Source organism: Xenopus laevis, chromosome 5L, assembly GCF_017654675.1.
Source record: "Xenopus laevis strain J_2021 chromosome 5L, Xenopus_laevis_v10.1, whole genome shotgun sequence".
Classification (NCBI taxonomy): domain Eukaryota; kingdom Metazoa; phylum Chordata; class Amphibia; order Anura; family Pipidae; genus Xenopus; species Xenopus laevis.
The window spans coordinates 138,813,158-138,829,173 of NC_054379.1; the positions used below are offsets into that span (position 1 = coordinate 138,813,158).

At 40.2% G+C, this 16,016-nt stretch overlaps 2 protein-coding genes across 3 annotated transcripts in view; both read right to left on the reverse strand.

The window, feature by feature from the left end:
- The window catches only part of pid1.L (phosphotyrosine interaction domain containing 1 L homeolog), a 62,232-nt gene extending 58,698 nt beyond the window's left edge, over positions 1 to 3,534 (reverse strand). The window contains exon 1 of one of the 2 annotated variants that reach the window (XM_018262161.2): positions 3,314 to 3,534. In XM_018262161.2, coding sequence (XP_018117650.1) covers positions 3,314 to 3,343 — 30 coding nt within the window. In that variant the 5' untranslated portion in view covers positions 3,344 to 3,534. 2 annotated transcript variants of the gene reach the window in all.
- Positions 3,535 to 8,249: 4,715 nt separating this feature from the next.
- dner.L (delta/notch like EGF repeat containing L homeolog) overlaps positions 8,250 to 16,016 on the reverse strand; it is a 118,762-nt gene continuing 110,995 nt past the window's right edge. Inside the window, 4 exon segments of the mRNA NM_001094060.1 lie at positions 8,250 to 9,207; positions 11,508 to 11,754; positions 12,110 to 12,241; positions 13,721 to 13,834. Of these exon segments, the coding sequence (NP_001087529.1) occupies positions 9,096 to 9,207; positions 11,508 to 11,754; positions 12,110 to 12,241; positions 13,721 to 13,834 (605 nt within the window). The 3' untranslated portion in view covers positions 8,250 to 9,095.

Genomic DNA, 16,016 nt, shown 5'->3' on the forward strand with positions numbered 1-16,016 from the left:
AGAAAGCATGGTGGTGAGTGTGTAAGTAATCAAACTCCATTACAAATTAATTTAGGAAAATCAGGATCATACACAAACCCCAAAAGGCTTCTGTGGTTAGCGGCTTATTAATGTGTGCACGTGTGGGAGCAGCACTAATCAGGTGATTAGTACATTGACTGGAAGTACATATGCTCTACATAGAGGGATGAAGATAAATCACTTCCTCGTTGCGTTTAAAAAAAAAAAAAAAAGTGGAATGTAAATTATGGAATCTAGTGAGACTGGCAGTGTGCCAAGGGTGAGAGGAACGAAGGGATCGTAAGTACTCTCACTACAGGAGTTCTAAGCACAGACCAGACTTGAGACAAAACCGTTGGATCAAACGCAAATGGAAACATAAAAACCGTTCAGAAGGTTTATACCTGAACAAGACCAAAAAAAAAAAAAAAAAAAAATCTCTTTAATATAAGCAAGCACCAAAGATAAAAGTCTTGATAGAGTTGGAAAAGCACTAAATTCTAATGAAATCGGATGAGAACAGTATGGCACAAGCAATACAATAACCCAATTTTGTTTTGAATAACCAGACAAATGTAACAAATCGCGGGAAGCGGATGCCCTAATCTTAATTGAGAAGTCAGATGCACCACTGCCGCTAATTACATACATTTCATTGCACGCCTTATTATATTGCACTGTAAACAGAATTGTGAGTGAAAAAGAAAACAGTTTCCCAGATCTGAAGCAATGAAAAGTAACTCTCCTTTATGTCCTCTACATTTATTACCTGCTTTGTTCTGTGATAAATAAATGTCCAAACATTGAGTTTTTACTGGCATTTCTTTAAAGGACCAGTAACATCAAATATTTTAAAAAAATTTGTTTGTATACAAAAAAAAAAAAAAAAAATGAAACTTTAAAATTGCCAAATTGTCTTTATTAAGAAATAACTTCCTGAAACTCCACTTGCACTCCTCTTCAGAAAAGACGACAGGGCGACGATCCATCATTCGGCGATCGATTTTTCCTTCCTGGCTATCTCCTACAGGGAAGGCAGGGAGGATTGCCTTTTCTGAAGAGGGGCGCAAGCTGAGTTTCAGTAAGTTATTCTTAATAAATTTCAAAGTTTAATTTGTCTGTTTTTTTTTTGTTGTATACAAACGAATTTAAAAAAAAAAAAATTATGTTACTGGTACTTTAAGGTATCCTTACAGGACAAGGTTTTAGCAGGGGTCTCTATAGTCTGAGATTGGGGCTGGGGTTTCTTGTCTAAACTTAATTCTTGTATGTTTTTTTTGGAGAAAAGTTTAGTGCAGCCATTCCAGGGTAGATGCACTGAAAAGGTATTGTATTTTATACAAGTGAATAATGAATTGTTCTATATATACACATCTATTTTAGATATAGGAATATTTGGGATCACGTGTATAAACGTGATAGAATAATTTTTAAACTAATATCACACAACAATAATTTGTTTTACTAACTGGGAAAAGCAAAACATTACATTTTTTAACTCATAACTGATCAATAACTAAATAATTAAACAGTCACAGTGGTGTTTTATGAAAACTTGTATAAATTAATCAACTTGTTCCCCATGGAAGAATTTCCCAATTTCCCCGACATTCCTTAGATAATGGTAGTATTGGGGTTCCTCTGTTGCACCCCACACAAAGTCACTATAACTCGTCAGACCGTATTAAGCTGGCTCCATACTGTATATTGGAATTGTTAAAGCTTTATTATCATCAGTTCGCGCATGAGGCTAGTGATCAGCCTTGGCAACCAATCTCTGATACAATCAGCAAAATGTAAAACGGGCCCAACCAATGACCCGCACTAGTACATACTACATTCACTGGGTCATGTGCCAGAACATAACTAACTGTTGGACCAGTCCTTGGGATGTATGGGGCAAGCCTAAGAATTCCATATGTCAAATGGATAGTGATTATTAGCCAATATCAAAAATAACTGGTGCGTCAATGCTGCCCCTTGCCATATAGTGTCACTTGGGTAACCCCCTCCATCACCATTCCCAAACTTTAGCCTCCTGGCTGGTGTCAGCCTACTAACTGGAACCTGTGACACGTGCTGCTGAACATACTGGTAACTATTTCACTTGCATACCACTACACTGCTTCCAGAAACTGATATTCATAAATTGCTTGCTAATTATCACTATCAATATGGTAATTGACTACAATCCCAACGACGCAAGACAAAACCAAGCCAGCCGGGTGATGTTGTGATGCCGATTCAGTTAATGCCTTTAAGAATGGCTTGGATAATTTTTTGGACAGACATAATATCAAAGGCTATTGTGATACTAAACTCTATAGTTAGTATAGGTATGGGTATATAGAATTTATGTGAAAGTAGGGAGGGGTGTGTGTATGGATGATGGGTTTTCATTTGGAGGGGTTGAACTTGATGGACTTTGTCTTTTTTCAACCCAATTTAACTATGTAACCCACAAGAGATCTTTGTAATAATGAGTAAAACCCCCAGACCCTCTTTGTCGATTATTACTGTCTAATCTAAAACCTTCAACTGGTTATTCAACCACAGCTTCCAGTGCCCTCTAACAACTCAAGAGCTTATGTTTATGTAGCACAAAATACTACTGGTGCTACTTTGCCCTACTGACCATTCCCAGAGACTAGTATCCCACTGTTACTATAGGCACCATGTCTCCCTACTATACCTGCTATCCCACAGTCACACTCCCTTCCCAGAGACTATTATCCCACTGTTACTATAGACACCATCTCTCCCTACTATACCTGCTATCCCACAGTCACACTCCCTTCCCAGAGACTATTATCCCACTGTTACTATAGGCACCATCTCTCCCTACTATACCTGCTATCCCACAGTCACACTCCCTTCCCAGAGACTATTATCCCACTGTTACTATAGGCACCATCTCTCCCTACTATACCTGCTATCTAACAGCCACACTCCCTTCCCAGAGACTATTATCCCACTGTTACTATAGACACCATCTCTCCCTACTATACCTGCTATCCCACAGTCACAGAGACTATTAGAGTGAGAGCTGCAGTGGCTGCAGGCGCAACAGATTCACATACAGATTCACATACAGATTCACATACAGATATGGTGCAGCAGGTCTGGTCTGAATTAGAGCAAACACAAGTGCCGGCCTGTTTGCGCCCAGTAGGAACGAGGCCCAGAGCAGTTGTCCCAGCTGAAAGCCGCTACACACAGCTCAGCATAACCAGCGTCTGGAAACAATCTCTGCTCCACAGTCAGGTCTCACATCCCGGCATTCTCTGCTCCCCACCCTTAGCGCGCTACTTACCTGCAGCCTTTCGCTCGCCGGCTGCCACATTTCCCTCAGGGTTCTCCACAGACTGCCCGGCGCTGTTTAGCAAAGGGCCAAAAGATCCCGCGCTCGAAAAAGACCTGGTTCCTCACCGCCCCGTTATCCTCCTTAACCCAGGCTCCTCTCAGCTCCCAGACACCATGGGCGTGGCCTTTCAGATTGGCAGCCGTATTCCCCTACTGAGAAATGGGAGGAGCTTTCTTAAAAGGCCCGCCCGATAATCCCACGTATCCAATAGGTTTTCCTATGGAAAAAGTGCCAGCTACTCATTAGGAGGAGCCAATAATCACCCGCTTTTCGCAGCGCGCCAGCAGTGATGGAGGTGGTCCTGCAGTTGTGGTGATAGAGCTGGATGTGTGGTGTGACAGGTAGGACTGGAGAGGGAATGGAGACAGCAATGTCATATACAGTAAATTCGTCTACTCTGTGCTGTGGAGAATGTTTATCCCCGAGCTATTTAATGTATCTAAATAATGTCACTTTGTTTGGTCAGTTCATCCTACTCCTTGTGTGATTTCATTACCATAGTAACATAGTAAGTAACATAGTAAATTAGGTTGGAAAAATACACAAGTCCAACAAGTTCAACCTCTTTACTTTTTATTAACCTACCTAACTGCCAGTTGATCTAGAGGAAGGCAAAAAAACTCTCCAATTTGCCTCAGAGGGGACAATTCCTTCCTGACTCCAGAATGGCAATCGGACCAGTCCCTGGATCAACTTGTACTATGAGCCATCTCCCATAACCCTGTATTCCCTCACTTGCTAAAAAGCCACCCAACCCCTTCTTAAAGGGTTTGTCCACCTTTGAGTTAACTGTTAGTATGATGTAGGGAGGGATATTCTGAGACAATTTGCAATTAGTTTTCATTTTTTATTATTTGTGGTTTTTGAGTTATTTCGCTTTTTATTCAGCAGCTCTCCAGTTTGCAGTGTCAGCAATCTGGTTGCTAGGGTCCAAATCACGAAATTTGGGGGTTGTGGAAGCACTCTTAAGGCTAAATCAAAGTATATTTAAGTATAATGGAAGTGCTACTTACAATGCACTTCCCTGGGCCCCTGTCTCATAAGCAATTCAGTATAAATGCAAGTGCATGTGTTTACAAAACAGGGGTTGTTAGTTACAAAGTTATGATCATAAAGTTGAAAAGCGACCATACCACTTCAAGGTAAACCCCATATGGCGGTCCCTAACTTATTTATCTAAGGTCATAGTATAAAAAGACTTTGCTGGGCTTTTTTAAAGCAGTGAAGATCTCTACCCATATGGCTTCTGCCCCCTCCTTTTCTAACATAACCTCCTCCTTTATTTTAGCTTTTAAATCCTGCCTAACAGGCAGTATAGCCGCTGATATTAACTGCCCAGTCATGCGATTCATTCAGCCATGTTTTGGCAACACCAATCCTATATTTGTTGGTAGGACATAAAAGGTACAAAGATTCCTACAGGCCTACTCACCTTTCTCAGCTAATCAACAGAAAGGGTCTACAGTAGTGATGTGCAGGCCGGCCAGTCGTGCTGGTTCGGGCCAGCTACTACAAAAAATCTTCAAGTCGTGACCTAACACTGGCCTGTCGATATATAGACTTGCACCTGCCCTCCCCTTTTGTGACATCAGCACAGGGTGGGCACATGTCTATAAATAGAGGGGATGGACCGACCAGGCCGTGTTAGGTGGGAGCGGATCGCGAAAAACTTTAACCGCACATTACTAGTCTACAGCTCACCTGGTTAAAATCAGACATCTGATTGGTTGCTAGGGGTGACTAGACTGTGAAACTGCCTAGTTTTTGACAAAAACAACTAGTAAAGCGAGAGATCCAGTCTATGGACCTCAGCAGCCTTTTCTCTCAGTAGGGCTCTAAACTTCCTAATACACACAATTTCTGGCTGCTAGAAAAGCAATAATCAGCTTCAGTATTAATTCTTTTATCATTATGGATGGGCTCTTCCCCTTAATACTACCCCATTGTCCAATTATTAAAGCAAGCCCTGCCTTTAGTCTGTTGAAGTGTACCAAACAATTGTGAGCATCTCTGAGCTGGGCATTGTGATTGGCTTCTGGAGAATCAGTCACAGGCAGCTTAACAATACCCATCTGATGTATTTTTATGTGCTCTTCAAACTAGGTGTCAGAGTGTATATGTAAAAATATAATAGGAGAGGTGACTTTTTTTTGTGAACTAATCCATAGTCTGCCTGCACCTTTATCTCAGCCTTCTCTGCTGGAATTCTGGCTCACTAGTGATGCCTGTGTTTGCCTTCAGCTTCAGTATAATGTCTATATTTATAAACCTTGTTTGTTATATTATTGTAAGGCCACTGTTTATAAAATGTTAATGTAAAGTGCTGTGTAACTTGCTGGTGTTACATACATAAAAGATGATGTGTGATAGGAATCATTTTTTTTTCCATAAATGTCTGCAACCGTGGTCACTGAGAGATCCACTCGGCTATACTTATGCCCCCTCCTATCTGCCAGCCCTGATAAATGTTTATATTTCAAGCATCTTCTCCTGATGACAGGCAATAGCTAACAGGAGTTGCTGCCACAGCCAGGCCTTGGCATTATTTGTGCGTCGACATGAAAAGTGTCTTGTTTAAAAGTGATTATTAAGACTTTGGTCTTAATAAAGTAATTTTTAATTTTAAGAGTAATACATAATCCTTTTCTTACTCCGGGTGATGGTAATGTTGTGTGTGCCATGACATTGTCCTAAAAAAATAGAACCATAATTCTACATATAGGTATGTATAATATAGGTTAGGTATTCACATCCATGGGCCAACAGCAAGAATAAAATCAGCCTGTGCAAGCTCCCAGGGTCATGACCAGTAATCCCTGTTTGCTCATGTTGTCCTTACCTTGCTCCTACTTACCCTGGGCTTCCTCAGTTATGGGGTTTGCTTCGCCGTTATTACACTACTAATGTAATGATATGTGTTGATAGTTGGAGTAGGATGTAAGAGGAAGTAAAGTTTCCCCAGGATTTTTTTTCTTTTGGCACCAATTTGGTCACCTATCCAGTTTGGAAATTCCATGTCACTGGTTCACAGGTTGGAGTACTTGTGGGAGAGGTTAAATAAATGTAGATCTGTACTGCTGATTCCTTTATGTGTTTGACTTCTGCCTTTTTATCAGACTTCTCACTTTAGCTTACTGCTAAAACTACGACTTCACTCTCACTCAAGAATCCATACAGTCATCGGTGATTAAGATGGTCTGCCTGCACCTTTATCTCAGCCTTCTCTGCTGGAATTCTGTCTCACTGGTGATGCCTGTCTTTGCCTTCAGCTTCAGTATAATGTCTAAATTCATGACAGTGACAAGGGCATACTAGCCAAAAGAGACATCTTCCTTGATCAATGTGTTGTGGAGGAGACACAAACCTGGTAAACAAAGAATAATACAATGGAATCCTTGCTCAGCAACCCAAAGTATTCTCCTTTACTATTCAGTGCTGTTTACTAGATGTTGGAACATTGTCGATAGGATTTTGCCATTCAGTCACAATAGCGATAGTGATGTTGGACACTGATGTTGAGATTCAGGCCATCACAGTTATAGAGTTCCAAATTATCTCTCTGGTTTCTAGTTGGTTTGAGATTAGGGCTCTGTGCAGAGCATTTGGATTCCTTCACTCCCATTACTGTTAACCTATTCAGTATAGACACCATTGTGTAGAAAGTAGGAATCATGGTATTTTCAAGAATGCTACTGAACGAGACAGCCCTAAGGTTTGCTTTAAAAGGAACCAGAAACCATGCAAAACAGTCCCAGACCATTATACCTCCTCCATCAAACATTCAAAGTTACAATTGGATATTATTAGAAGACAATAGGAGGAGGGCCCTGCTTGTAAAAGCTTACTTTAAGAGAAGGATGCAACTGATACCCTTTTAGTCATGTGTACATTTTTATTGAAGCAAAATATTGTAAATTATCATTACTTAGCTGTATACTATTAATGCATGGGTAACTCAGGAGGAAATTCAAAAGAGACTAGAATATTTGAAGATAATAAAGGCCGGGACCAGATGGTACTTATCCAATGGTACCAAAAGAGCTTAGCTCTGTGTTTGCCAAACTTCTTTACTTAACCTTTCATAATTCTTTAATGTCTGGCAAGGTGCAGAGCGATTGGCCCATTGCCTAAATGTTGCCACTATTCAAAAGGGGGGAAATCACAATACTATAAGTTCATGCCAGCATGGTTTTATGTGTAATAGATCTTGCCAAACTAATTGCCTTCTACAAGGAGGTGTGCAGAAACTTAGACTCAGAAATGGCAGTGGATGTGATTTTTGTTTTAGAGTTTTGTACAGTACCAAACAGAGTGTTACTAATTAAATTAATGAATATTAGCCTGAAACATAATATTTGTAGTTGGATAGACAACTGGCTTAAGGATACTAGATTACAAAACATGGTGATAGATTGAAGATTTTCTATTTGGACGAGTGTTGGTAGTGGAGTACTGCAGGAATCTGTCCTTGACCCTTTGCTCTTCAACTTGTTATATGTAATTTTGCTGATGATACTAAAATATACAAATTCAGATGCTGCAAAGTGATTTTACTAAATAGATGAAATGGGCAGTAAATTAGCAAGTGAGATTCGATGTTGATTATTACAAGGTTATGCACTTCGTTAGAAATAAAACAAATGAGAAATATATATTGAATGGTGGTGTGCTAGGTGCCTTCTTTATTGAGAGGAAGTCGGGGATTTTTGTGGATAACAAGCTGTATAATGCTAGACAGTGACATTTAGTGGCTATTAAAGCAAATAAAGTACTGTCTTGCCATAAAAAGGTAATTAACTCAAGGGATGAAAACATAATTTGAATATGCAATGCAGAGACATGCAAGTAAATGGGTGAAAGGAATAATGACGTCAGCTACAAAAGGTGGTTTGATAACATTTATTTAGAATATCTGGAGGATCCAAGAAAAGAGCTGAAAAAAGACCAAGTAATCAAATGCCTACTGAATATAAATAAGAATACTGGACAATGCAATGCACAAGCTAATGAGCAGAAAAGTCCAAGACAAAATCTGCGTTATTTCAAATAAGACGCCTTGCTTAATCACAATTTAGAAAAAATCGTTGCTGTTTTTAAGACACACACAAAAGAAAATCTCATTCTATTTCTAATTTGCTTTCTATCATTTATACGAGAGCTGGTTGTAGCAACACAACAGGAGGATGAACAGGTACATCGATTCAAGAGCAGATTCTAGAAAACATTGCAGCATTATTGTTTGCAAACCATGCAGAGATGAAAGCTAAACGAAAAAATCTAGTAAATTGTGGTTAGAAAGAATTAACCACTCGGTTTTGAATATTTTTTTTCTTCACAACACAACATTGTAGACTCCTACTATGCCTATCGACAGATAAAATATGTATCGTATACGCCCCTACATCTACACATAAAGCCTGCATACGGTTCCGGCTGTAACAATGCTAACATATCAGAATTTCGCTAAGAAATCTGTTATTTCTTCCCAACTGGTTTAACCCTTTCACTGTCGGGGGTAACTGGAGCCCGTCTCTGGCAGTGAATAGGTTATTTTTCAGTTGAGACACCATGCCTTGAAGGATTTCTAGAGGTGGTAAACTGCTCAGTAAAGAAAGACATCTCAGATTTTTTTTTTTCCTTAAAAACAGTTAGTCAGTTTAGTTATTTTTACTTCTGAATGAAGATCATCCCCCCTGGACTCCTGGATCTAAATATGGGATGCTGGGAGAGATTACAAATCCTTTGTCTTGATCAGTGTAACAAGAGGCTTATCATCAGGGCTGTAGTCCTCATAAGACACAGGGGTTGCATCGTACATGGCAGGTCGGGACTTCTTGCCAAACCTGGTATAGGTAAGAAGAACAAAGTTAGATATTTGGGATAAGCAAAAAACACTGAAATTATATTCCCATTATGTTAAGGACCATGCATTTGTCGTCTCTTAATATGGTGTCATGCTATTAGTACTCACTACTTAATATTTATCCTTAATATTATTACTAATGATCAAATATAATGCGTAATAAAGTTTTTTACATTTTCCCAGATTTTACACCATATTCTTCTGGTGAGGGGAACTGCGCCAATGAGCGAGATGCAAAATTTGTTTCATGGGGGCATCACCGAGCATGTTACCAGGGGAGGCAAAAAGCATTCTCCACACAAGCAATACATCCCCCCCATGAAACCCCCTAAAGCTGCCCATGTTAGATCATTATGACAGTTGGTAGCTTATCTGCCCGTGCATGTGCCCTCTATGACTGCTTTCCCAACAGACATCTGGACAAAAAACAGGCAGATATATATCTATATGCCAGTCCTGTATAGGTGCCTATTATAATCTGATCATTGGCCCTGGGACCAAATGATCAATTCAGCCCAAATTGGTACACCATGTAGGTAGCCAAATCGGTAAAAAATCTGCTTGTTTTGTCACATACCTAGATGAGCAGTATGACCATTTTAACCTGCACATCATTCAGATGAGCAGATTAGAGTGCCTGCGGACGCATAGGTGTTCAGTCCTTACCACCTGCTTTATGGCAGGCTTTTCTTTTCAAAATCTTTATTTTTGTTTTTAGGGAAAGGAAAGGGCTATGGCAGGCTTTTTGCACAGAACTGCCTTGACCCTTGCAGTGCTTTGCTCTATACCTTGTGAGGTGCAGCAATGCCCCAGAAGCAAGTACCGGATAAATGAGAACCAAGGGGTGCCATTTTGCACTACCACTTGTGTCTGGGACATTGGTAAGTAGAGGTGGCCATACACAAGCATACTTTTATCGTTCTGCGATGAATGATCATATCGTTAAACGATCGTCTGGCGATTGTTTTACCATACGATATGCCATCCACGGAGAATGATTATATGATCAGACAAAGTTGCAACTGCATTTTTAACACTCAGACAGACTGTATACCCTGCACTTTCACACTTGTAGCAGTGTGTTTGCCTCATCGGACAGTAGGAGTGGTGCCAGCATTGTATCACTGTCTGTAGGATATAGTCAGTTTCTCCTTCCCTGCTCCATGCAGACATATGGATTTATGCTATGGTTGGCATAATAAACTTCTTTCACATATGAGGGGATAGGGTGATATTCCTGCAGTCAGCACCAATTTATTTCTTTACATAGTTCATATGGTTACAAATGACGCTTTCAGCAAAGAACGTTCGGGTTCTTCCGTATATGTTTGTTGACTTGTGCTACAATCCTGACATGCGCAAAGAACGATCGTTCTACGACAAATGTCTGTAATTCACGCAGGACTGCCATCAGAAATCTTGGGCCCCATACGACAAAATTTCCTGGGCTGCACCCAACGCAAGCCTCACCTACAGGTCCGCCCTCCCCACCCCACAGGTCCGCCCCCCACTACACAGTAAAAAAACAAAAGAAATTTTGGTGGCAAGGGTTCCCATATGTTAATAAAAAATAAAAAGATATTGGTGGTCAGGGCCCCCCATAAAAAACATTTGTGGCCAGGGCCCCCCCCATTAAAAAATATTGGTGGCTAGGACCCCTCATGAGAAAAAAATTGGTAGCCTGGCCCCCCCCCACATTATGAGAAAATTGGTAGCTAGGGCCCCTTAAACGACCATGCCTTCCCGAAGTCAGCAGCTCTCAGAAAGATGGGGGGCCCGGCTAATCAAGTAAGTGTGGCGTGGCCAGGCCCCCCTTAACCTCAGGGCCCCCTACAACTCTCCCCCCTGTCCCCCCTTGATGGCTGCCCTGAATTCACGCCCATTGCCCAATTTTATTGCTGAAAGACCAAAATTTTCAAACTCATCCTATCAAATTTGCAAACAATAATGTTGAGACGATCGTTCATCCGACGATCGTTCATCCACCATGAACCATCCGATAAGTCGGAACGTTTGGTGAAAGTAAAAAATCTGGCCTTTTATGGCCACCTTAACCCCTCTAATATGCTGTTTTTTTAAAAAAAAAATGATGTACAGTATAATTTCCTGATAAAATAGTTCTCTCTGTGATTGTGAAGGTTTATAATTGCACCAATTTATTTATCCTGGTGCAAACGTTGAAACTTTCTTTACATAATGCCCGTTGGTGTCTGGGATGCGGGAAAATTTTCCGAAAGCCACAAGCAGTTGATGTAGAAGTTTTCACTGGTTTTGACTCACCTCGCGTGTCTAATTGATTCTATTGCACTGCTGAATTCGCTGTCAATGCTTCTACAGTTGTAGAACTCCTCATACGCGGGTCTGGAGGATCCCTGGTACTCAATGCGACTGATTCTGCAGATCCCCACGATGAGAATAATCAACATGAGTACAAAGGCCACACAGAGTGCTCCAATGATTATATAGAGCGAGTGACGAGGCATATTGGTGAGACTTTCTGCCATGTGTCCAGCTTTCCACTGCAGATCTGCACAAAAGAGAGGACAATGTACAGACAACTGCTTTTCTATTTCCCCCTCTTTTTCATGAAACCAGAGCTAAACTATCAGTCTAAACTATCATGAACATTTAATAAATCTGCTCTCTATATTTTTTTTTTTCTCGTTTGTATAGCTTTTAGCTTCATTTTTTTAGCCACCTAGTGAATTCTCTCAACGTAAACATGAATTTACTGAAAAAGAGTATTTTTGTAATGATTAAGTTGCTAAGAATGGGGCATTCTATAACATGCTAGAACTTAACTTAATGGAAAGGTGAAGCGTTGCTTTTAAAGGTATCCTTTCACAAAATGATAACAAGCGCATCAAGAATGTTGTACTTACGAATTTCACAGGTGGCCCCAACCCAGCCATGAGGACAGTGACAGGTGTAACCATTGACCTGGTCTACGCAGGTGCTGGCATGGTGGCATGGGTTGCTGTCACACTCATTAACATCAGTTTCACACTGCTCACCTGCGTGGAAACAAACAGTCACATTGTGCAACATTAAGCCACCCCCGTAACAGCATTAAAGGTACATGTGAAAATGAGCTGTTGTCATTGGCAGAAGTTACTAGGCTGTAGGGAGAACTACACAGAGCAAGCAATGCAAAAAAAAAAAGCTAAGCATTTTTTTATTACTCATCTTTCTATGCAGGCCCTTATTCATATTCCAGTCTCTTACTCAAATCAATTCATGGTTGCTAGGGTAATTTGGACCCTAGCAACCAGCTTGCTGAAAATGCAAACTGAGAGAGCTGCTGAATAAAAACGAAATAACTCCAAAGCACAAAAATGTAAAAAATTAAAACCAATTGCAAATTGTCTCAGAATATCACTTTCTACATCATGTTAAAGGGCACCAATCATAACTAAAATCATTTCCTAAGTAAATACACTATGTGAAAGTTCAAGAAATCCGATTTTTAAAACAGTTTGTATAATGTAAATCATCAGCTCACTATACCTTCTGCAAGATCTCCCCTATCTCCACTGCAGTTCTAGCTGAGGCAGACATCTTGGATTTCACTGGCTCCTCCTAACTATATCTTCCCAGCCAACTGCAGCTCTGAAATCTCGCACATGCTCAGTTGAAATTCCTTGTTGCTTATCAACCCTTCTAAGCTATTTTCAAATCAGCCAAACCTCTGTGTTAGCTGCTGTTTAGTAGTGCTGCCACCTGCTGGAAGTTTGCATATTATAGTCTCTGTTATAGTCTAAGTATGGCCTCCCTCAGTGTAAGAACCCATTTGACAAAGTAAGGGATTTTTTAAAACCTGCACTTTTTTCAATTAAATTAAATATGTTTATGTTGTACTGGTCAGATTGTTAATATGTGTTTGATTTTCGGTGTGCTAGGTGCCCTTTGAGGGGTATATTTAATAAACCTCGAATTTATCTGGTCAGTCTTTTTGGAGAAAAAAGATTTCGAAATTTATTATACCCGATGCTGCAAAAAGCCTGAATCTGTAAATCCGCCATCTCAGACCTGTCGAGGTCATGTATAAGTCAATGGGAGATGTTCCTTTCCCAGTTGGATGATGTTGTGGTCTGCGCTGGATTTAGATGGATAATCGGGTAAATTCGGGGTTTTGGGGCAAAAACCCCGAAAAATCTAACGATTCATGGGAAAAGTTTGAAAAAAAGCATATGATTTGGGTTTTCACTCTATATTATTGAGTTTTTTACCGATCGATTAAATTGAGTTAATAAGGTAAAATCGGGGATGGGAGTTTGGGCTAGCTTTTTTTATTGAAACAATGATATATATTCAGATTTAGTAAATAACCCCCTAAGAGTTTATTTTAAGGCGAACAACCCCTTTAATCAGTATGCTGGTTGCTTAGTTCTTTTCTTTAACAAAAATTCCTATGCAAGTCATAAAGGAACATACCTTTTTTTCAAATGAACATATTATTACCAGACATAATTATTTCCATTATAAATATTCACCTATAAACCCAGGAGCACAGACACAGCTGGTGTTCATTCCTTCACTGTTACACGTTCCTCCATTCTGGCAACTGACATTGATACACGGGTCCTTGTAAAGCTCACAGTGAAGTCCTGGAAACAAGAACATATTTCTTAATATAGAAATACGGTTGATATGATGCTAATTTCATGGTTAATTTTGAGAACGCAATAACTGGTTGTATCTTCTAAATATCCACGGCAAAACCAAGGTGAACGGACCTACCAACAGTGCCGGGGCATTAGTCAATATTTTGTTTGGTTATCCACTGTTGCACATGGATGCTTTAGAAATATGCATCTTTTGTGGTCTCCAAGGGAAAAAACGGAAATTGATTGAGATCTAACTAGAATAGTAAGGTGTATTAGTAAAGTCCAAAAGAATGTTGGATTGGGGCATCATGACCCAGAATTGTGAACTCATAGCAACAGGATACAAGAAATTCAGTTTACAGCAGAGGGTTTTAGAAAAGGGAAAGCAGCCAGCCAAGGTTTTTTTGGGGAAATTTTCAGCGATGCAGTACAACAGGTAGGGATGCACCGAATCCAGGATTCAGTTCGGGATTCGGCCAGGATTCGGGCTTTTTCAGCAGGATTCGGCCGAATCCTTGTGCCTAGCCGAACCAAATCCTAATTTGCATATGTAAATTAGGGGCAGGTGGGAAAATCACGTGACTTTTCGTCACAAAAGAAGAACAGGCAACTATTAAAAGCACATTCCTTCTATGGAGGTGTATATTGCAATGTCAATAACTTATTCTGACACTAAGCTCCGAATACCCGAAATTCCGAAAAATTTGTGATTTTTTTTTTAATAAAATCGTACTTTTAAAAAAATCACAAATTTTTCAGAATTTATTAAACCCAGAGGGCTAAAAAGCCAGAATATAAAAACACAGCATCTCAAACCTGTCGAGGTTGCATAAAAGTCAATGGGAACAGTCCCATTGATTTTTGGTTGTGTCGGGGGTTTCGGGCAATTTCACGATGTATTCGGAGCTTTCGGATAAAAACTCCTGAAAAATTCAGAGTTTTCTGGGAAAATTCACAAAAAAATTGTGAAAATCAGAGCTTTTCCCGCAAAGCAAATTTTCAGGAAAATGTCATCATAAATAAGTGTTAAAAACCCGAGCAGGTTTGTAGCAGCCGATATTGAGATAAATTCGGACCTTGATAAATAACCCCCAACAAGTCCCCTTTAGGGGAGATTTGCTCGCCTGGCGACTAATCGCCTCGTTTTTGCAGCGGAAGTGGAAACTTCAGGTGACTTCGGAAAACGAATCGCCGCGTGTGATTAGCGCCGGCGTTTCTTTCATTTTAGCCGGCGCAGATTCAGGGAAGGCGTTTGGCGACCAAATCTCCCCAAAACGCCCTGTGTGGCCTGACCCTTATTAAGAATAGTAAATTAATGGCAAAACGGGTATTTGGAGACCAGAAGAAAACCTGTCCTGAGTTTCATGCTTTGTAAATCTAAATGTTCAGCTTGAAATTATTTTATTTTAGCAAACAACAAATAGGTACAAAAGCATGTTCCCTCTTTGCCAGCATTTGTATTATTATTATATGGCCTAGATATGTTTGCTGGCTCCCGGCCTGGATCCCTGTTGTAATTCTGCATTCATCTGCATAATGAAACAACGGCAAATAAGCTTTAAACACAGACCACCGCAGATACTGCTCATTTATCTGTCACCTCTCTCACAGCAGAGACATATCTTCCTTTCTTTAGAAGCCAATTTACTATACAAGAGCCAGTTTAGCTCATTGCATGGCAGTCTCATTAACGGAGGAGGCTATTTTAACTACATTTATGGTAGGATTTATCTACAGGACACTTAAAAGGAATATGGGGCCTAAAGTGCCTACGTTTTCTCTTGCAACAGTGATCTTGGGGCACTTTTGCGAGAGAACCAAAGCAGTGCAACCACTCAAAATTTTCCCCATGGAATCCTTCTTCAGTGATGAAATCTGAGCATCAGTCTGAAAGTAGCAGAGTAGGACACTTTGAGTGACATATACATTAAGGAATGCATTCAAATGTGTCCTTACCAGAAGAACAAACAAGTATTGGGATAATGTAGCCACAAATCCCAAAGTGTCACAATCAGTGTAAATCAGTCATGCACAACAGGAGGCTGATGCTTTCTTCAAGCTCTTGGAAGATCTGAGATCTTTTTAAAAGATCAGATCCTGATCGTGAGACCACGATTTTCTCGGAACGATGGTACGATCGTACGAATTGACCATCAACTAAAAAGACCAATTTACCAGGAAA